We start from the raw sequence: 24,129 nt of genomic DNA, 5'->3' as shown, positions 1-24,129 counted from the left end.
TTGAACACCGGGACGAGTCAGTATGTCGACTTCACTGCAACTTCTCCCATTAATAACTTCTCTAGTTTCTGCTCTAGAGGAACACTGGGCTATCATTCCTCCACAAACATTCTAACATGTCGCTGAAAGTGTCACCAGAAGAGTACAAGTTGTCATAAGAGCAAACGGTGGACACAACCAATATCACTGTCCACCAATAGCTGTCCAAATCAGATAATGTACAACAGTAAGTATGAGTTGATTACTACTTCTACATCTTTACCTCTGTCTACAGGAAGTTAAGGCAACGTAGGTCTGGAAACTGGAGGTGGGCTGTTTTACTTTCACTATTTCTGTAATAGACATAACACAATGTGGGAAAATGGTAAAGGGTGAAAAGCATTTCTCAGGAAATTGTTTTCAACATTTCATTCAAACTGTCCTCTTACAAGCTGCAGAAAGTATATTGATTTTGCTGAATTTTGGCCTCAACAGGATTTATCATGATACTGACAAAAAGGCTGTCAGTCTAATTTCAATTTTCTTCATAAGTACATACGTGATTTGACTTCTGGATAAGGAATTTTGTAAAAAGTGAAAATTATTTTCCACGAAACTGTCAGACAAGATTGTTTCTGATAACTCTGTCATTTCAGATTTACAAGCAGAACAGTATTCTTATATTTCAGTTATTTGAGTATTTTTCTAACGGTGTCCAGAATTCAGCTAACAATGACACAGACTTTTGTGATCAGAGTAGGAAATTTCTAACAGAGGAGATACCATGGGGGGGGGGGGGGGGCCTCTTCTTTTCACATTTTTCCCAGCTTTATTGGGAGAACCACGAATTTATCTTCAGTGAACAATGGCCTATGCATGTTACAGCTACATATGTAATATAAATAAAACTGAACCAAGCAGACCAATCATGTGATGATCCTTTATCCTCATTTACAATGTTTCAAAGAATGGACATTCCAGGATGGAATAACAGTAGTACCTACATCTGTACTCCACAAACCACCCTACAATGTGTGGAGGAGGGTAGCTGTGGACTAATATCACTCCCCCGTTTTCATGTTCCAGCTGCCAATGATTTGTGGGAAGAAAGACTGTTCATATACCTCCGTGTGAACTATGATCTCTCTTAACTTTACCTTCATGCCATTTTGTAAAATATATACTGTCAGAAAAAAATCACACCAACATAAAATAATTAATGCACAGTTATGAAATTTCAGGAATACATTTGTGTAGGTAACTTATTTCGGTGATTAACATGGCAGGATCACAGGTTAATGAAATAGCAAGATGAGCCACTGCAAATGTGAAATGCTGGTGCATTAATAATCAGTGTAATTGCTAAACATACAAACATGCGTGTATCACGTTGTACAAGTGCTGGATATCAGTTTGTGGGATGGAGTTCCACGCTCGTTGCACTCGATCAGTCAATACAGTGACGGTCAACGTGTTTGTGGATGACGCCGGAGTTGCCTTCCAACAATGTCCTGCATGTGCTCGACTGGAGACGGATCTGGTTTTTATTTATTTATTTACATGTCAAGTTCCGTTGGACCAAATTGAGGAGCAAATCTCCAAGGTCATGGAATGTGTCAGTACACGAACTTACAATATAAAAGTAATAACAGATAAAAATAAATGTTCATGAACCTGAAAGAAAATCAGTCCATAAGTTTAAGCAAACGCTATCAGCAATACAATGATAATCAGCTTAATTTTTCAAGGAATTCCTCGACAGAATGGAAGGAGTCGTATGGTATTATGTTTTGGGGTAACTCTTCCCATTCTAGGAGGATATTTTTGGTCCAGAAACGGGCGGTTCGGGCAATAAGTGGTGCGAGTTCACGAACCTCTTGTCGACCTCTGTTCACGAGTCTGGGTATTTTGACATTGGCCTCTCAATATGTATATTCCTTATTGTCGTTTCTTGTTACCAATATTAGTTTATTTCAACAATAAGCAGCTTTCACTCGGTTAATACTCGGCAGAAATCAAACCTCCATTTGGATCAATTTGAAAGCGCGTGGATTACTGCTAAGATTTTTGAATTCGAGTGGCAGCTTATTGAAAATGGATGTAGCAGTATACTACACACCTTTTTGCATAAGAATTAAGGAAGTCCGATCCAAATGGAGGTTTGATTTCTGCCGAGTATTAACCGAGTGAAAGCTGCTTATTGTTGAAATAAACTAATTGGTACCAAGAAACGACAATAAGGAATATACATATTGAGAGGCCAATGTCAAAATACCCAGACTCGTGAACAGAGGTCAACAAGAGGTTCGTGAACTCGCACCACTTATTGCCCGAACCGCCCGTTTCTGAGCCAAAAATATCCTCCTAGAATGGAAAGAGTTACCCCAAAACATAATACCATACGACATAAGTGAATGAAAATAAGCAAAGTAGACTAATTTACGTGTCGAAGTATCACTCACTTTCGATACCGTTTGAACAGTGAAAATGGCAGTATTAAGTCTTGAACACATAGGAATTTGAACTGTTCAGTTTCACTAATCATATGCCCGTTCTGAGAGATTAAAATGACAGGTTTTGTTGAATTGTGTGTTAGAAACTGTAAAAACTGAGTCTTACTGTGATTTAACGTTAGTTTATTTTCTACAAGCCATGAACTGAGGTCATGTACTGCACTACTTGAAACCGAGTCAATGTTACACACAACATCCTTTACTACCAAGCTAGTGTCATCAGCAAACAGAAATATTTTAGAGTTACCCATGATACTAGAGGGCATATCATTTATATAAATAAGGAACAGGAGTGGCTCCAACACTGATCCCTGGGGCACCCCGCACTTGACAGTAACCCACTCACATCCCACATCACAGCCGTTATCGACACTGTGAATAATGACCTTTTGCTGCCTGTTGTTAAAGTAAGAGATGAACCAATTGTGAGCTATTCGCATTATTCCGTAATGGTCCAACTTCTGGAGCAATATTGTGAGATCAACACAGTCAAATGCCTTTGTTAAATCAAAAAATACGCCAAGCATTCGAAACTTTTTGTTTAGCCCATCCAGTACCTCACAGAGGAAAGAGAATATAGCATTTTCAGTTGTCAAACTGACTTCTAAAGCTGAACTGTACATTTGATAGCAAATCGTGTTTTGCAAACACTGATGGCATAGAAATAGGTCTAAAATTATCTACATTACCCCTTTCTCCCTTTTTATAAAGCGGCTTTACTACTGAGTATTTTAATCGCTCAGGAAACTGACCATTCCTAAAGGAAAAATTACAAATGTGACTAAATACAGGGCTAACATGTACAGCACAGTACTTGAATATTCTGCTAGACACTCCATCATAACCATGAGAGTCCTTTGTCTTCAGTGATTTAATTATTGACTCAATCTCCCTCTCGTCTGTATCACAGAGGAGTATTTCAGACGTCAATTTCGGAAAGGCATTTGCTAAGAAATTTATATGATTTCGTGGAGAAACTGAATTTTTATTTCATTCACCAGCAATGCTCAGAAAATGGTTGTTAAATACTATTATATATCTGATTTATCAGTAACAGAAATATTATTACTGCGAACCGACTTTATATTGTCAACCTTGTGCTGCTGACCAGACACTCCCTTCACAACTGACCATACGGTTTTAATTTTATCCTATGAATTAGCTATTCTATTTGCATACCACATACTTTTTGCCTTACTGATAACATTTTAAGCACCTTACAATGCTGTTTGTAATGGGCTACTGTAGCTCGATTGTGACTAGTTCTAACATTTTAATATAATTCCCGCTTTGTTCTACATGATATCTTTATCCCACTAGTCAGCCAACCGGGCTGTCCATTACTGCTAGTACCCTGTTTAGAATGTTGTAATGGAAAGCAACTCTCAAAGAGCACGAGAAATGTGTTATGGAAAGCACTGTATTTATCATCTATATTATCGGCACTATAAACATCTTGCCACTCTCGTTCCTCGACAAACTTCGAAAAACTCTCTATTGCTTTCGGATTAACTTTCCTACGAGCAAGCCGAGGCATCGTGATGACATTGTGTAGAGCGTGTCGGGTAAAAGCAGCAATGTGTGGGTGAGCAGTATCTAGTTCTAAAACAGCATCTGGACACTGCTCACGAATGGCAGCACAACAGGTTGAATCACCCGACTGACATGCAAATGCACCCGAGGTAACTCCAGTGTGTCTAGCATGCAGACAGGTTGGTTTCAGGTCCTATATTGGCCTCCTCCTATGGTCAACACTGGCACCCAGACAAAATGAGCTTTCACTAGAAAACACAAACGACCTCCACCCTGCCCTCTAATGAGCTCTCAGTTGGAAACAATGAAGTCGCAAATGCCAGTGGTCCGAGGTCAGTGGGATGCACACTACAGGGCGTCTGCCCTGGAGCTGTCCTTGAGGTAACCAATTTGTAACAGTAGCTTCCGAGATGCTTGAAGGCTCACAACAATGCTGCGATTTAGAGGCTGTGCAACAAACACAGATTTTGACCTTAACGTGTGAAATGTGTTTTTTTTTTTCTGCTGAGACTGCATTTGATTATGATCTCTTATCCCTGTTAATCATACATTAGTCATCATAGGGGGGAGTGGATAAAAAATGTACGCACCACAATGCATTAAAATGGATGGTAAAATCTCACAGCCAGTACTAGGTGAACCACAGAAACCCTTACAAACTCTACTTCTTTACAAATGTAATGAATCGAGATTTTTTAAATGGAATTAGAAAAAATAATGCACGCTTTCAGATTCGACAGCAAAATAATAGAAACACATTCATTATGTACCTACATATGAGCACTGCAAACATGTTTTATACATGTCTCTACATCACTATACATACAGACACATCAAATGAATTTGCAGTTACGAATAAGGACTATCATCAGCTGCAGAATGGAATGACATCAACAAAAATTTGTGCCAGACTGGGATACAGGGCCAGATTTCCCACTTTTTGCGAGCAATCGCCTTACCGTTTGGGTATCCGTGCACAACTCACAGCCGGACCCAAACTTCCGTATGTTGTCAACAGTGTCATATTTTACAAACTGTGAAAAATTTACCTGTTTAGAAGTAATCAGTTTTTTGCTTCTCCTGTAAAATTGTGTTTTTGGGATATAATACAATTTGATATGATACTCCTCAGTTTTCCGATGTGTTTAAACCAGTGAGTATGCTGTATCTTTGAGGTCTCTGTGATGTTATTTTTCAACAAGATAATTAATAACAGTGCCGGTCTGATCTACCTCAGTACGGAGGGTATCGGACTGCTGTCCCGGCCAGCACGTCCCCCAGACCTTTCGGCCACTGACAATACCTGGCCATCGGTTACCGAGAGACTCGGACACCGACACTGTCAGCCATTACGACTGGCTCCTTCTGGCACAGGGTCGGTGCAGCTCGCAACGACGTACACGTATCTGACATCTGAGCTCACCGAGGTACTCCGCCTACCTGTCATCGTCGATTTTGTCCATATTTGTGGCATACGCAGGGCTCGGCCAGAAATGAATGACAGAAGTGAGAGCTCTACACGGGCAAGCATTTCGAAGAAGTAATACTGTCGGTACGGGTCGGACGAGGCACAAGCCATTTATGTTAGCGTAGTTACTCGGAAGAAGAAGGAGATAACACAGACGAGTTATGGTCCGAGGTCACGATTGAAGTCACGCACTGCAGATGAAGTGCTGAGACCGTTGGAGAGAAAGAGGAGAAGCAGAAGATGGTTTAATGACAAGTGTGCAGTTAACAAGAGTAGAGCAGGTAGAATGTTACGGCTGACAAACGAATGAGATGAAGGAATAAGGCTGAGATACACGAAGGCAACTAGAGAAGCAAGAAAAGTCCTCCAAACAGCATGATAACAGTAGGCAATACGACAGACTTTTACAGGACAGTCAGGTTCTTCAAGAAAACTATAGAGGACTAGAAAAACTATTTCGAAAATCTTCTGAATGTGGACGACACCATCAACACATCGCAACAGCAGCAACAGAAGAAAAAGAAGAAGAAGAATGGCACGGAGAAGACAGCGTAACAAAAGCAACAGCAGAGAATGAACTGCCATGCATGGAAGGTGTAGGAGAAGCCTTAAAAATGCTGATGAGAGGAATAGTTGGCATATCTGCAGAGAAGCCGACAGGGGGAAGAGATTCTACCAACAGAGAGTGTACCACCTAATCTGTTCGATTTGCAGGAGAGAAAGGATCCCAGCAGAATGGAAGCAGTACACCATCTGTCCAATACTAAAGAAAGACCCGCTGAGGTGCAGCAACTATAGAGGAATTACCTTACTACGCACAGCTTATAAGATCCCGAGGACGTCATTGCCGAAGTGGCTAACACTGTACGTCGAAGAGGTACTCGGGTTCCGACGAACGAGGTTTGGAAAGGGAAAAATCGACCGTATACCGACTAGATACAGTAAGGCAAATGCTACCAAAGAAATGAGACTTTCACAGAGGTATTCACAGTTTTTTTGTGGCCTTCCAAAATGTGTACAATGATGTGAACAGGCAAGCAATATTGCAAGAACTAAGAAGGGTGCAGGTTCCTAGAAAACTAATAAATCTAACACAAGCAAATATACAGGAGACAACATTAATGAAGAAAGTGAATCGAAAAATGCCAGAGAAATTCAAAGTGAAGACTGGAATGTAACTGCCTCTGCTCTATTCTGATTAATCCGGTTCTGGTAAGTGCACTGAGAAGATAACAAGCCCGGCAACAGGAATACCGCCAGGTAGAAGAATCGACACGATGGCCTATGTGCACGACAGTACAGAATGGGCGAGATCTGGATCGGACAGCAAGTGTGTCGATGGAAGAGGCAATGAGAGCAGGCCTGAAGATGACAGGGCGTATACGTGGACAAGGAAAAAAATTCCCGTATTTCCCGGTTAAAAATACACTTTCTCCCGTGTGAAAATACACTTTTTCCGTGTTAAGTGACAGTATACTCTTCCTCGGCACTGTAAAAGTCATCAGTCCTTTGAATGTTTACGGTTTTATATACCGACATAGAATTTCCCGGCACTTTAGAAAACGAAACTCAGGGGGGAAAACACGTTTTGAAAGACCTTTCATGGCAGCAACATGTACGCTGCATATTTTCGTATTACGAAGGTATAAATTTGAATTCCACCAAACGACGCGTGTCACTTTCCGAAGCATTGAAATCGAGATTGCGATGTGAAATCGAGATTGCGATGCGCTTTTGTAGGTGTCATAGCTCACTCCCGTGATCTCGCCAGCTGATGACAGCAATAGGACACGTGATGTAGTCATCCGATAGCGAGATCACTCTTAAGTAGCGCGAATACACAAATAAGTTACCGGATTAAATTAATATACATAGTATTCACATATAATATTAGTCTCGAAGATTAATAAGTTGGAAGAGAAGCTAAACTTCCACATATAATGTTGATCTTTCCTGCGCACGTTACACTTCAAGATACATCACACAAATGTGCCAGTAAAATTTTTAATAATGACGCAAATGTCTCATCTTCTGGGCTCGAAATTCTTCTAAATGGTCGTCCACGAAGAGTTGATTTTTAAATGAGAGTCAAACGCTTTGTGATTTAAGAAATTCATCGTACATTCTCGCACATAGTTCATCTTGCATAAAAGGAAATCTGCTTTTAATGTAACGCTTTTCAAACCACCTTTCGCAATATTTTCCCGCTACCTGTAAGAAATAGGTTCGTTTCAACAGATGCAAGAAAGCGCCAAATAACTGGCATCACCGCACTTGCACAGCTACGATGACACAGGAAGCTCTTATGTTCATACGTGTAAAACATTAAAAGATCTTACATTACGTCGTAAAAGAAACAAGACATCAAAGGATACTTCAAGAGCGTCGGGATTTCGCGAACCATACCAAAATGCATAATTCGGCTTAAAATGCACACCCGTATGTAAATTTTCTTGGAGTACCAGTACTCATGTTTGGTTCTTTATTTAAGCATATGTTTACTTCAAATGCAGCGAACAGTTGAAACTAGCCAATAGTGTGAAATTAAACACTTCATTTCAAATAAATTGACTGCCTCAGTAGAAAGGATTAATAAAAGCCAAATATCTTTAGCAAACCAGCAAAAATAACTTCACTGTTCTGCAAGGCAATTAATGCTTGACTGTCAAAGGTGGAAATAAAATCAGAAACTATTAACATATTTTAGCCTGCCGTAATTATGTGAACGTATTTTAATTCATTTGATAGCTCCCGGCCAAAAAACTCCGTTTTCTTATCATTTAACGTGAGAGCCATCCCCATGAACCATGGACCTTGCGTTGGTGGGGAGGCTTCCGTGACTCAGTGATACAGATGGCCGTACTGTAGGTGCAACCACAACGGAGGGGTATCTGTTGAGAGGCCAGACAAACGTGTGGTTCCTGAAGAGGGGCAGCAGCCTTTTCAGTAGTTGCAGGGGCAACAGTCTGGATGATTGACTGATCTGGCCTTGTAACACTAACCAAAACGGCCTTGCTGTGCTGGTACTGCGAACGGCTGAAAGCAAGGCAAACTACAGCTGTAATTTTTCCCGAGGGCATGCAGCTTTACTGTATGGTTAAATGATGATGGCATCCTCTTGGGTAAAATATTCCGGAGGTAAAATAGTCCCCCATTCGGTTCTTCGGGCGGGGACTACTCAAGAGGACGTCATTATCAGGAGAAAGAAAACTGACATTCTACGGATCGGAGCGTGGAATGTCAGATCCCTTAATCGGGGAGGTAGGTTAGAAAATTTAAAAAGGGAAATGGATAGGTTAAAGTTAGATATAGTGGGAATTAGCGAAGTTCGGTGGCAGGAGGAACAAGACTTTTGGTCAGGTGAATACAGGGTTATAAATACAAAATCAAATAGGGGTAATGCAGGAGGAGGTTTAATAATGAATAAAAAGATAGGACTGCGGGTAAGCTACTACAAACAGCATAGTGAACGCATTACAGTGGCCAAGATAGACACGAAGCCCACACCTACTACAGCAGTACAAGTTTATATGCCAACTAGCTCTGCAGTTAATGAAGAAATTGAAAAATGTATTATGAGATAAAAGAAATTATTCAGGTAGTGAAGGGAGACGACAATTTAATAGTCATGGGTGACTGGAATTCGAGAGTAGGAAAAGGGAGAGAAGGAAACATAGTAGGTGAATATGGATTGGGGGAAAGAAATGAAAGAGGAACCCATCTGGTAGAATTTGGCACAGAGTATAACTTAATCATAGCTAACACTTGGTTCAAGAACCATAAACGAAGGTTGTACACTTGGAAGAATCCTAGAAATACTAGGAGGTATCAGATAGACTATATAATGGTAAGACAGAGGTTTAGGAACCAGGTATTAAATTGTAAGACATTTCCAGGGGCAGATGTGGACTCTGACCACAATCTATTGGTTATGAACTGTAGATTAAAACTGAAGAAACTGCAAGAAGTTGGGAATTTAAGGAGATGGGACCTGGACAAACTGATTAAACCAGAGGTTGCACAGAGTTTCAGGGTGAGCATAAGGGAACAACTGTTACAAATGGGGGAAAGAAATACAGTAGAAGAAGAATGGGTAGCTCTGAGGGATGAAGTAGTGAAGGCAGCAGAGGATCAAGTAGGTAAAAAGAGGGCTAGTAGAAATCCTTGGGTAACAGAAAAAATATTGAATTTATCTGATGAAAGGAGAAAATATAAAAATGCAGTAAATGAAGCAGGCAAAAAGGAATACAAACGTCTCAAAAATGAGATCGACAGGAAGTGCAAAATGGCTAAGCAGGGATGGCTAGAGGACAGATGCAAGGATGTAGAGGCTTATCTCACGAGGGGTAAGATAGATACTGCCTACAGGAAAATTAAAGAGACCTTTGGAGAAAGGAGAACCAGGTGTATGAATATCAAGAGCTCAGTTGGAAACCCAGTTCTAAGCAAAGAAGGGAAATCAGAAAGGTGGAAGGAGTACATAGAGGGTCTATACAAGGGCGACGTACTTGAGGACAATAGTCTGGAAATGGAAGAGAATGTAGATGAAGACGAAATGGGAGATACGATACTGCGTGAAGAGTTTGACAGAGCACTGAAAGACCTGAGTCGAAACAAGGCCCCAGGAGTAGACAACATTCCAGTCCTGACAAAACTCTACCATCTGATGAGCAAGATGTATGAGACAGGAGAAATACCCTCAGACTTCAAGAAGAATATAATAATTCCAATCCCAAAGAAAGCAGGTGCTGACAGATGTGAAAATTGCCGAACAATCAGTTTAATAAGCCACAGCTGCAAAATACTAACGCGAATTCTTTACAGACGAATGGAAAAACTAGTAGAAGCCGAACTCGGGGAAGATCAGTTTTGATTCCATAGAAATATTGGAACACGTGAGGTAATACTGACCTTACGACTTACCTTAGAAGAAAGATTAAGGAAATGCATACCTATGGTAGCATTTGTAGATTTACAGAAAGCTTTTGACAACGTTGACTGGAATACTCTCTTTCAAATTCTAAAGGTGGCAGGGGTAAAATACAGGGAGTGAAGGGCTATTTACAATTTGTACAGAAATCAGATGGCAGTTATAAGAGTCGAGTGACATGAAAGGGAAGCAGCGGTTGGGAAGGGAGTGAGACAGGGTTCTAGCCTCTCCCCGATGTTATTCTATCTGTATATTGAGCAAGCAATGAAGGAAACAAAAGAAAAAATCAGAGTAGGTATTAAAATCCATGGAGAAGAAATAAAAACTTTGAGGTTTGCCAATGACATTGTAATTCTGTCAGAGACAGCAAAGGACTTGGAAGAGCAGTTGAACAGAACCAACAGTGTCTTGAAAGGAGGGTATAAGATGAACATCAACAAAAGCAAAACGAGGATAATGGAATGTAGTCGAATTAACTCCTGTGATGTTGAGGGTATTAGATTAGGAAATGAAACACTTAAAGCAGTAAAGGAGTTTTGCTATTTGGGGAGCAAAATAAGTGATGATGGTTGAAGTAGAAAGGATATAAAATGTCTACTGGCAATGGCAAGGAAAGCATTTCTGAAGAAGAGAAATTTGTTAACATCGAGTATAGATTTAAATATCAGGAAGTCGTTCCTGAAAGTATTTGTATGGAGTGTAGCCATGTATGGAAGTGAAACGTGGACGATAAATAGTTTAGACGAGAAGAGAATGGAAGCTTTCAAAATGTGGTGTTACAGAAGAATGCTGAAGATTAGATGGGTAGATCACATAACTAATGAGGAGGTATTGAATAGAATTGGGGAGAAGAGGAGTTTGTGGCAGAACTTGACTAGAAGAAGGGATCGGTTGGTAGGACATGTTCCGAGGCATCAAGGGATCACCAATTTAGTACTGCAGGGCAGTGTGGAGGGTAAAAATTGTAGAGGGAGACCAAGAGATGAATACACTAAGCAGATCCAGAAGGATGTAGGTTGCGGTAGGTACTGGGAGATGAAGAAGCTTGCACAGGATAGAGAAGCATGGAGAGCTGCATCAAACCTGTCTCAGGACTGATGACCACAAGAACAACAACGTGAGAGCAATTAACGAAGAGGAAACAACAAAATCACTGAACGTAAATACAGGTCACATGGAGACGACCCACCTCCCAACAGCAGCTCTGACTGCTCTGTGCATCAGCCCTGGATCTACGATATTTCCAAACAGGGGCAATATTAAGTAGTGGCGCCAAGCCACACTTCCGTAACCAGAAGCAGGAGAAGGTACTATTCGTACGTGACTCCACTGCAAATGCACAAGAGCCCGCCAACAACTGCTCTAACGAATCTAATGTAAACAATTGTCACGTCACGCTCAGCGGAGGCAATTTGTTGTTATAAACCATTGCATAGTGTTCCTGAAGCCTTTGACACACTTTGCTGTTGGCAGACGCTTGTATGAGCACTGTTTTGCTGTTGTATACAGCGAATTTCCTTTGGAACTTAAGTTTTTTTTTCGTTTTTTTCCGTGTCCCCCGGTGCCGGTTCGACCGGACGCCCGGCCGGTTTATGTCGTAATTGCTGCTACAGGCATCGGCTCTTCGTACTAAATGCAACAGCCTGTACCCCACGGACCATCTGTACCTGTAACCGTGCATTCTCCTTCCTTCATTATTTGCTCCTCTTCCAGGTGTCACAGTTTTAACAGACAGAGGTGTACATTATTAACTCGATAAAAAGAAGCGCTCGCCTCACCTGCAGCCGAGCCCTTGGACGAGCGGGCTTTCTCCACCTTGGCGGGAACAGATCTCGCTCTGGAGGGAGCAGCTCTGGCGGGGGAAGTTCTGGCGGCTGCGGCTCTCGCAGGAGCAGCCCTGGCGTGAGCCGCTCTGGCGGGAGCTCCCCTGGCGGAAGCAGATCTGGCGGGAGCGGGCCTGGCGGGAGCGGGTCTCGCGGGGGTGGACCTGGCGGGAGCCGCTCGGGCGGCCGCGCCCCTCTTCCTGGGGCTGGGGGTCGCGGCTCTGGCCACCGCCTCCTTACGGCCAGCGGCAGCCGCCCTCGATCTTGACGCGGCCATCCTACCGACGGAAACTGCCCTGCCTCTCGCCGCCAGCACTGCCGCGACTGCGGGATTCACGCCCCTCGCACACGCTCGTGCGCTGGTCCGGCAACTCTTCACTACGGGTTGCCTGCTCATGTTGGCACCACTGGCTCTGCTACCTGTATATAAACAGAGGGATTAACTTCAGTTTTCTCATCTACACAATAACTGTTCTTCGGTTTTGTTAAGGGAAGTTACAAGAATATACAAGGTGTCCATTTTAACTCTGAACTACTACACCGTGCATACTATTTCTCGAGTCGACACTCCTTTTTCTCGACTCGTACTAACGGTATAGGAATGAACGATGCACCGTGAGGAAGATTTTTTATTCGGCTTCCGACTTTGCACACCAATTTTGCACTGAAACTTATTATTTTAGGAAAATTTTAACATAATAACAGACTTTTAAGTATCACATACAAAGGGGTATCGTACCTCTATTTTACAAAGTTAATTTCTATTAATCACGAATACATGAGTCTGTTTTTGTATTATCCTATTACAAATACCAATTCATTTGTTTTTAAGACAGTTATTAACTGGATAATTTGTGTACAGGATTGTCATAGATAATAACAGTGACCACTGGGGTACTCCATTATCTCTGCCTGTCATACAAGCTGATTTTTTAAAACAAATATACTTTCCAAAATGACAAACATATTTGTCATTCAAGTGAAACTACATCGTTCCGGAGACCTTCGAAGTCTCGAACATCTGTAGTGCACGTGAGGAGATTTGTACCGAGGCTGGGATTCGAACCCGGGTCTCCTGCTTAGTAGGCAGATGCGGTAACCACTGAGTCACCCTGACACGGTGGCTTCACACAACTTCTGGGAATATCCCAGCACGCGTCCCTCCTCGATCCAAAATCCCGTTCGAGCCTCAGCCCACCGGTATTCCCACTAAACTCGAACAGCCCGTTACGTTCGATGCTGAGGTGACATTCCAGTGCAGCTGGAGAGACCCTGCAATGCTGTTTGATTTTTGGGGGGAATACCAGTGGGCTGAAGCACGAATGGGAATCTGGATTGAGGAGGGACGTGTGCTGGTGTAGCCCGTGCAGTGCCTAGTGAGCGGGAGACCTGGGTTCGAATCCTGGCCTTGGCAAAAATTTCATTCCTCACTTCAGTCTGCATATATAATTTCCACCTAAAGTACAAACTGCAATTAAAACCTCCTATTTATCATCAAACTTCTCTTCAACAATGGATAACTGTAAATGTCATGGTTGAAAGTTAAAAATTACAAGCAATAATGTATGGAAATGTATATATGAGGTTGTATTGTAAATTCACGATTATTATTTCACATCATTTGGTTCATTTTCAAAGATGGTTTCTCTTCATTCCCACAACTACCCATATCCCAAAGACTTCACTCATTCAAAATACTGCCATTATTTAAAATTATAAAACTGTAAACGTTTCGCCCAGGTACCCTGCTATCTCGAAAAATATGCTTGGTATTAAAACGGAGTCCCAGATGAAAAGTTAATATTTTCAGGGGGAACATCTGTCTGTTGTAAAACTGGCCACTGTGTCCCCCATCCCCCAAAGGGGGGGATAATTTTTTTATTTTCAAGTGGGAACTCCCCCACTCTTTTACTGCAGATTCAGACTGTATGCCAAACAATACCGAGGGTTCATCTGAAATAATTTTTTTCCATTCATGGTGGATTTCACTGGGAGCACCACAAGTGTTCCCACAGTTGGACGGAAGAGCACGCTCAACTCTTGTCATCCTGATGGGGATAGAAAGCTATACTGCCTTGCATGGACATTTAAATACCTGAAAATAAGACTTTTATTATACAACCTATTTCACGAAACTAAATTAAATTTTTGACAATAATGTCACCTATTCAGAACAAAAATTTATATTTTAATTGAAAATGTATAGGAGAATCAAATGAGTTAATTCTTAATTTAATAAATCGTTAAGATTGAATTTTGTCAATTGCAATGCCATCTGCCACAAATGGAACGAAATATTTTTGGTACATCTTAGACACTTTTTCACACAGAATCCAAATCTGAAATGAAACGGAGGAGGAGGGGGGCGGGGGGGTCCTATTTGAAAATAAAATGTTGACCTCCCCCTTATTGGGGGGTGGGGTGGATGGATTAGAGAGTAGTATAGACAGATGTATGTCTTGAAAATATTAACTTTTCATCTGCAATTTTTTTTGTATTATGCATATTTTTCAAGATATTTTGTTGTTTCAAGTCAAAACAAACACTCAGCTTTTTTTCTTCAAATTTTTATCCCACAATAAAGCGCACAATTTCATTAATAAAATGTATACAATTCACCCTAAATGCAAATGTGAAGTATAGGTTTTTGTTGTTGAACATTTTATGTCCATTACTTCAAGATCAAATAACATCAGCTCTTTTTTATGTAGAAGGCTGTGGCTTGCAGTATTACTTAGGTGATATTATGTCGTTTCTGTTGCTAGCACTGTCAAGAACAATATTGCACTTTTTTAATAAAACAAACACATGTTGTACATGGCATGTTCAGAAAGTAAGTGTACTGTCATCATATTGGGGTGTGGTTTTTTGTTTTCTCTGGCTTGACAACAATGAATGGGAGAAGGAGGCGAGGGGGGGGAGGGAGGGAGGGAAGGAGAGAGAGAGAGAGAGAGAGAGAGAGAGAGAGAGAGAGAGAGAGAGAGAGGGGGGGGGGGGGGAATCCTCTGACTAGAGCGAGCATTGCAGGAACATGGTAATATGTAAACTCACATTGGGATTTCCAGTTGTGTAAAAGATGTAAGTAAAAAATTTTGCCAAGTGCGAGCCACATGCTGTGATCCGTTTCTTACTTCAAGATCAAATAACATCAGCACTTTTTATGTAGAAGGCTGTGGCTTGCAGTATTACTTAGGTGATATTACGTCGTTTCTGTTGGTAGCACTGTCAAGAACAATACTGTACTTTTTAAATAAAACAAACACATGTTGTACATGGCATGTTCAGAAAGTAAGTGTACTGTCATCATATTGGGGTGTGGTTTTTTGTTTTCTCTGGCTTGACAACAATGAATGGGAGAAGGAGGCGAGGGGGGGGGAGGGAGGGAGGGAGGGAAGGAGAGAGAGAGAGAGAGAGAGAGAGAGAGAGAGAGAGAGAGAGAGAGGGGGGGGGGGGATCCTCTGACTAGAGCGAGCATTGCAGGAACATGGTAATATGTAAACTCACATTGGGATTTCCAGTTGTGTAAAAGATGTAAGTAAAAAATTTTGCCAAGCGCGAGCCACATGCTGTGATCCGTTTCTTACTTCAAGATCAAATAACATCAGCACTTTTTATGTAGAAGGCTGTGGCTTGCAGTATTACTTAGGTGATATTACGTCGTTTCTGTTGGTAGCACTGTCAAGAACAATACTGTACTTTTTAAATAAAACAAACACATGTTGTACATGGCATATTCAGAAAGTAAGTGTACTGTCATCATATTGGGGTGTGGTTTTTTGTTTTCTGAGGCTTGACAACAATGAATGGGAGAGGGAGGGGAGTGGGTGGGGAGGGGGGAGAGGGGGGAGGGGGAGAGAGAGAGAGGGGGGGGAGAGGGAATCCTCTGGCTAGAGCGAGCATTGCAGGAACATGGTAATATGCAAACTCACATTGGGATTTCCAGTTGTGTAAAAGATGTCAGTAAAAAATTTTGCCAAGCGCAAGCCACATGCTGTGATCCGTTTCTTACTCAATGAAGGAATGACACCTACCAAAACATTTTCACGAATCAAAAAAGTTTACGGCAAAGGAGTTGTGAACAGAACAAGAATGTTCAAGTGGTATAGTGAGTTTAGTGGAGGTTGAACAAATGTTCATGATGAACAGAGGACTTTAAGACTTTCCATTTTGATTGATGAGTTGGTACAAAAAAAATTGATGAAAAAGTTTGTGAAGACGACCAATCACAGAAATTATGGTAAACCAGAAAACTGTGTGCAAGATGGGTCCCAAAACAGCTGACAGACCAGCAGTAGTGGCTGGGAGTTTCTTGAGTGACTTTAAATGGAAGGTGAAGATTTTCTGAGCTCTGTTGTGATTTTTCTTATCTGCTGAAAAATTCAAAATCACAACTTTGACCAAAAAAATCATGGCTTCTGAGTTTTGGGACCAAGAAGGCATCTTGTTGATTGAATTTCTGCCTCAGGGTGGGACCACCAATGCATAATGACGTCATGAGACCCTAAAAAAATTAAAAAGGAGCATTCAAAACAAAAGTAGGGGAATACTTGCAAGAGGAGCATGCTCATTCCACGAAATGCCTGTCCTCGCACAGCCTAAGCCACCGAGGTGTTCCTGGACTCATTTGACGGGATGTTTTGAACCTCTGCCATATTCACCTGACTTGGTACCTTCAGATTATCATCTTTTCACCTCCCTTGAAGGCATACGAGTAGAATTAAATTTTTAACAAATGAGCAGGTGCTGAAAGAATTTCGATTTATAAAATGAGAGTTCAGAAGAATCCGCAGAAGCCGGGTCAGGGGAGACTTACCAGATGGGACGGAAAGGAAAGCTCGACTGTTCGGCATTCCGACCAGATGACATTTCGAAACCTAATAGCTTAAAGGTGTAAGATAGGGTAATAAGCAAGACAGAGATAATCATAAAACCATTGTGCAAGAATTAGTAAGAGTGTAAATGTAAGTGCATTGCATGTGGTAGAGAGAGAGGGGGGGGGGGGGGGGGACAGGGAAAAATAAGCAAGTCAGAAAATGAAAGATACAGAAAACTAAAAGGGAATGGATAAAGGAATAGTTACTTAGAAGAAACGCTGAGACTGAAGAAATTGATGCAAATTACGCCCAGGTGGGTGATGAGAACCAAGGTCATATTGTAATGCCCGTTCATTCCCACCTATACAGTACTGAGAAACTGGTGTCTAGGGGAAGACTGGTGGCAAGTGTGATGAAATAGACATCTCAGTTCTCACCACCCACCTGGCCTTAATTTACATTAATTTCTTTACTCTCAGTACTCCTTTCTTCACCCCTTTTAGTTTTTTATTTTCTGGCCCGTCCATTTTTTCCCCAGCCCCCACCTCTACCCCACACAATGCATTTAGCGTTCCAGTTTTATTACCTCTTGTACAATGTTTTGTCAGTAACCTCTGTTTCGTGTGTTACCCTATATTCCTCCCTCAAGCTCTCAGGTTTTTAAATCTCATCTGATGCAGTACCCAACAGTCAATATTTTCTTCTCATGCTGCCCCGATCTGGGATTCTGGGGTGACTTTTCCATACTCTTCTCATTTCCTAAATCTTTCCAGTCGTTTTCCTTCGATTCTCTTACTTCTTCTTCAATACCTCTGGCAGAAGAAGGAGCCACTGGTTCTGACTGCTTGCACATTTACTTAAACTTTGTGTGTGTCTTCTCCTGCTGCCTGGTGAGTAGACTCAATAATATGGAAAGGATAGATTACACCTGTCACAGAGGAGGCGTTGAAACCAGGAAGATATTAAGCCTTCAGATAAAGTCCGTCTTCAGAAAAAGAAAAAAAAAAAGCACGCGCAGATATTCTCTCTCTCTCTCTCTCTCTCTCTCTCCATCCCCCTCTCCGGGTGCAGGGGGCCGAGTGCAACTGCATCTGAAATGAGCAGCAATCTGCCGGGTTGAGTGGTGGGTGTAAAGAGGAGGCATTACGTGGGAAAGAGGAGAGACAGCAGGGTAGGGGTGGGAGAACACGCTGTGATGCCAGTGGGAGCATGCAGGAGACACGATAGTGCTGCTACCTGCAGCATTGAGAGGCTGTGCAATGGATGTGGGCAGTTTATACAGTCAACAGACTGGGTGGTAGCTGGAGTGAGGGAGTTTTCCGCTGGATTCCAAAAGACAGGAGAAGTACAGATAAGTACATTGAAGGTGAGAAAAGAACAGACTAGGAGATCCTAAAATATGATGCTAGTGTAGACTGCTGAAGATTAAACGAATAGCTCCAGTAACAATTGAACAGTTACCAAATAAAATCAGGTAGAAAAAAGGGGCAGATGAATAGGACACAACCTGAGGTGGTGGTGTTGTGGTATTCAGTCCAGAGACTGGTTTGATGCAGCTCTCCATGCTACTCTATCCTGTGCAAGCTTCATCTCCCAGTACCTACTGCAGCCTACATCCTTCTCAATCTGCTTATTGTATTCATCTCTTGGTCTCCCTCTACGATTTTTACCCTCCACGCTGCCCTCCAATACTAAATTGGTGATCCCTCACTGCCCCAGAACGTGTCCTACCAACCGATCCCTTCTTCTAGACAAGTTGTGCCACAAACTCCTCTTCTCCCCAATTCTATTCAATACCTCCTCATTAGTTATGTGATCTACCCATCTAATCTTCAGCATTCTTCTGTAGCACCACATTTTGAAAGCTTCCATTCTCTTCTCGTCTAAACTATTTATCATCCACGTTTCACTTCCATACATGGCTACACTCCATACAAATGCTTTCAGGAACGACATCCTGACATTTAAATCTATACTCGATGTTAACAAATTTCTCTTCTTCAGAAATGCTTTCCTTGCCATTTCCGGTCTACATTTTATATCCTCTCTACTTCGACCATCATCAGTTATTTTGCTCCCCAAATAGCAGAACTCCTTTACCACTTTAAGTGTCTCATTTCCTAATCTAACTCCCTCAGCATCACCCGACTTAAATCGACTACATTCCATTATCCTCGTTTTGCTTTTGTTGATGTTCATCTTATACCCTCCTTCAAGACACTGTTCATTCTGTTCAACTGCTCTTCCAAGTCCTTTGCTGTCTCTGACAGAATTAAAATGTCATCGGCGAACCTCAAAGTTTTTATTTCTTCTCCATGGATTTTAATACCTACTCCCAATTTTTCTTTCGTTTCCTTTACTGCTTGCTCAATATACAGATTGAATAACATCGGGGAGAGGCTACAGCCCTGTCTCAATCCCTTCCTAACCACTGCTTCCCTTTCACGCCCCTCGACTCTTATAACTGTCATCTAGTTTCTGTACAAACTGTAAATAGCCTTTCGCTCCCTGTATTTGACCCCTGCAACCTTCAGAATTTGAAAGAGAGTATTCCAATCAACATTGTCAAAAGCTTTCTCTAAGTCTACGAATGCTAGAAACGTAGGTTTGCCTTTCCTTGATCTTTCTTCTAAGATAAGTCGTAGGGTCAGTATTGCCTGAGGTACTGAGGCCTGAGGTACTGAGGAATAACTAATTTGGTAATGAAGCAATGTGTGATGAAAAGTAAAAAAAATTACCGAAACAGAGCAAAGCTAGAATTTGGTATGGTCACACTGTGTCAAGTTGTCTAGAAGTTCCTGCATGACCATCACTGACTTTGATGAAATTTTGAGTGAACATTCGCACGTGTTCCCTGTGGACATTGGTATAGTTTTACTTTCACCAGTTTAATACTTGCACAGATGTAGTCGTTTGTTTGACACGTGGTGCAGCTTTCAATCGTGCACCACAACAGTTTTTGGCAACTTTTGAGATACAATATCTCTGGCAATATTTTGTTGAAAGAAACAAAATTAGACCGTTGTGAGCACTCTCTTAAGTGGAATACGAAAAAACAGATTTTTCGAGCAATTTTCATGTAGACAGTTTGAAGCAAAGTCAGCCGAAAAAATAGATACTTGGAAAAAAAGGTTCACCTTTTCATATTTCATGAAGTAACTGTGTGATAGACCTGAAACATTGCAAGTGATAATTTGCAAAGAAAAAGTCTTATAATATAAATTTTTCCTCTGACTGCTTTCCACTAGTTTGTAAACTGAAACCCAAATTGACAATTTTTGTAAAAACGACAAAAATAGGTATTTTTAGACCACATTTACAGAAGGCTGTTTGCTGCAAACTCTTTTAAACCATTTTTGCTAGAAGTACCATGTTCCAAACCACCTAAAACGTTGGTTTGGTTTTGCAGTTTGAGCATATAGGGCCCTAAAAGGCAGCAAGAAAGTGGAGGTGTAGTGAAAATGTGCCCGTATTCCACAGATACTCAAATTTGACACCTTTCATTACATTCCACAACTGTTTAGTTCTCTCTGGGGAAGTCAACATAAGTCCTAGTCGCATCTGGCCAATGTGCCCCCCCCCCCCCCCCCAGCCCCCCCGACCCCCAAGAAGCCAAATACAAATTTTCACAGGGGTTGAATTTCCAAATACCAATTTTTATACATGTAGCTTTAAAAACGCTGTAATAGTCTTTGAGAAATGATTTACTTTAAAAAAAAATTTCATCTCCATAGGGGATAAATTTCCAAAAATGATTAAACAGGTATTTTTTTATTTCTGACTGAGAAACCAGTTATAGCTTCAAAATCCCCTCACAGGCAGAATTTCAAAAAATCCCTTCTTAAGCAGTGTCTACATTATAAGATCAACACCCTCTCCAAATTTCAAATTTCTTTTCTTAGTAGTTTGGAGTGGGAGATAATGACTCAGTCAGTCTGGATATTTTCTTTTATATATCGGAGATTACTTACGGAGATATAAAAAGCCAAACTTCATTTTTCTTTTTTTCTTTCAAGTGTCTATTTTTTCAACTGACTTTGCTTCAGATTTTCTATAGGAAAATTGACAATAACTTTTTTTTTTTCAAAATTAAGGGAACACAAAGTGTTATATAGGATAGCCTACATTTTTTTTCTTTCAAGACAATACTGCCAGAGAGAATGTGTCTTAAAGTTGCCCAAAATTCCAGGTTGCACTACTAAAAGCTGCACTTTGGGGTCAAACAAATGATCTGTAATTATTGAAAGTAAATCTGTACCAATGTTTATTGGGGAACATGTTTTCATGTTCATAAACAATTTCATCTGAGTCTGTTATGGTCTTGTGAGAACTTTTTCCGAAATAAGACCATTTATGGCACGGAATTGCTCCAGTGAAGAAAAATGTGTTTTTTGCGCAGAAGAATGTAATAATGACGATCATGTGTGGAGTCCACTCCATAACCTCTTGAGTAAGTTGTTCCAGCGGTTGGGAGTACTGAGAAAAGGTTCACCTTGAAGTTTCTTGTAAACAGTCACAGTTTGAAAACAATAGTAACATTCAGAAAATATAATACTAGAATGAGAAATGATTTACAATATCCATCACCCTGCCTTCATTTGTCACAGAAAGGAGTGTTGCATTCAGCCACAAAAACTTTTCAACACCCACAGAGAGAGAGAGAGAGAGAGAGAGAGAGAGAGAGAGAGAGAGAGAGACAGCGCGTGCGTGCGCGTGCGTGTGTGTGTGTGTGTGTGTGTGTGTGTGTGTGTGTGTGTGTGTGTGTTAAGTGAATGTACTTAATTGTAAAATGGATTTGCTACACATCACAGCAAGGAGTCAGAATAAAGATGCACAGAACAACTAACTGTACTGGGTTACTTCTATGACACATTTTATAAAAGTTGGGCCATGATGTGAGATTCTATGAAAGATCTGTAATAGTTCTCTGACAACCTCACGAAGGCAGGACAAGAGACAATCAGAACTAACCAGTCGAAGTACGGCGTGCCTTCCTCCTGCTTTTGGAAAATTCCTCGTCACGCTGCTCCAAGGTCAAGTTACGGCGGCCGACACAGGGGACGTAGAGCATCTGGTTTGGGTCGTTTAAGATGTGCTTTAGGCAGTACTTGCTCGCCGGAAGGCATCGCTCGCTGCACCTGTTGACAGTAACATTTGACAATTAATTCTCAATTTGATGAGACATAAAAAGTGAGAAGATAGGGGTGTTGCCCAAAACTCAGAAATAGTAATTTATTATTCAAAAGCTTCTGTTCTTGCACATGTAGGTAATAAGCAGTATTAGCTTACCACCAGATGTCCAATTAAAATACTGGATTCCGTTTAGCTAGTGTAGGCACAAATAGTATTAAACAGTACTGACATAGTTCATTGTCAATACAGATTAAGTTTCTATTATTTGTTTATTTTGCTAGTAAATTGACTTGCTCCACATCCCCAACATTCTTCTCCTCCTCAACGGGAGCTACAGAACACACTGAACGAATGAATGAGTACCTTTTGAAGGCATCACCGAGTAAAACTGAGAGGTGCAAATGTGGTGTGAGCTGTGCAACTTTCCAGGCTTTGGGTACAGATCTTTCGTTGAGCAAGCAGTTGTATATGATTGTTAAGTATGGAGCTATTGTGCCAGCATACTCTGAAAGGAACCTACCTGGTATCCAGTCTGGACCAGAAGACCTGCTTTTATTAAATGTCAAGTTGCAACTCATGTTGGCAGCTGTTCTTGATTTGAATTCTGGAATATTTACTTTGTCTTCTTTGATGGAAGTTTGAAAGGCTATGTTCAGTAACTCTACCATGGCAGCACCGTCACTGATAGTATTTCTATTGCTATTGCGCAAAGAAGGCACTGACTGTGTTTTGTCGCTAGCATGTTTTACATACAACCAGAATCTCTCTAGATTTTCTGCCAAGTTTCGAGACAAAGTTTCATTGTGGAAACTACTATAAGCATCATATATTGAAGTCCGTGCTAAATTTTGAGTGTCTGTAAAAGATCGCCAATCTTGGGGAGTTTGTGTTCGTATAAATTTGGCATGCTTTTTTTGTTGTTTCTGAGACAGTGTTCTGATCTGTTTTGTGTACCAAGACAGGTCAGCTTTGTTTGTTAATTTATTTCGTATAAATCTCCCAATTGCTGTTGATACTATTTCTTTGAATTCAAGCCACATCTGGTCCAAAATTATCTTGGTAATTTAGGTGGAAATGAGTTGTCTTTCTTGAAGACATCAAGTGAATTTTTATCTGCTTTTTGAATAGCTATATTTTTTGTTTATTTCTGGGAGATTTGGGGGTTACAATATGCAATCTCGCTATGACAACCCTGTGTTCACTGATCCCTGTATCAGTTTTGATGCTCATTATTTGCTCAGGATTATTTGTTTGTTTTCACAACTGTTTACTATTCACATGGGCTCATGAACTAACTGCTCAAAATAATTTCCCTAGAACACATTAAGCACAATTCTGGATGTTTTATGTTGACGTCCAGATTTAAACATGTATTTTCGCTAACATATCAAGGGGAAATTAAAGTCACTACCAACTATAATTGTATGAGTCAGGTACGTGTCTGAAATTAAACTCAAGTTTTCTTAGAATCTTTCAGTAATTGTAAAATCTGAGTTGGGAGGTTGATAAAGGGTCCAATTATTATTATATTCCGGTTGCCAAGAATGAATGACCTCTGCCCACACTGACTATCACGAACTGTCTGGTTCAATTTCGCTACACGATAAACTACTTCCATCAGCGGTAAACCACTGCCAACTGTGTTTAGCCTATCCTTTCTGAGCACCATTAGGTCCCTCGCAAAACTGTTGGCTGAACTTATCTGCTTTCCGAGTCTATAACAATTTGGGCATTAGTGCTTTATATTAACTCTAGGAGCTCTGGTACTTTCCCAACACAGCTACGACAATTTAAAACTATTATAGCGATGGTTCCAGTATCGACATTCTTCATATGTTCGACCTGCAACCTTTGAGGATGGAGCCCTTTTTGTTTTTCCCCGAATTGCACTTCTATTGTGCGACATTGTCTATACCGAAGAGATTTCTTATTTTGT

The 24,129-nt window shown here is 41.0% G+C and overlaps 1 protein-coding gene across 1 annotated transcript in view; it reads right to left on the bottom strand.

Moving 5' to 3' along the window:
* Positions 1–24,129, bottom strand: part of LOC126108702 (treacle protein-like) — a 191,583-nt gene that overhangs the window by 75,533 nt on the left and 91,921 nt on the right. The window contains exons 4-5 of the mRNA XM_049914019.1: positions 22,032–22,198; positions 12,202–12,666 (exon numbers count right to left, since the gene is read on the bottom strand). Of these exons, the coding sequence (XP_049769976.1) occupies positions 12,202–12,666; positions 22,032–22,198 (632 nt within the window). The remainder of the gene's footprint in view (positions 1–12,201; positions 12,667–22,031; positions 22,199–24,129) is intronic.

This window comes from Schistocerca cancellata, chromosome 11 (genome assembly GCF_023864275.1).
Source record: "Schistocerca cancellata isolate TAMUIC-IGC-003103 chromosome 11, iqSchCanc2.1, whole genome shotgun sequence".
Classification (NCBI taxonomy): Eukaryota; Metazoa; Arthropoda; class Insecta; order Orthoptera; family Acrididae; genus Schistocerca; species Schistocerca cancellata.
The sequence above is the reverse complement of the archived record's forward strand: the minus strand, read 5'-3'. Positions and strand labels throughout refer to the sequence as shown.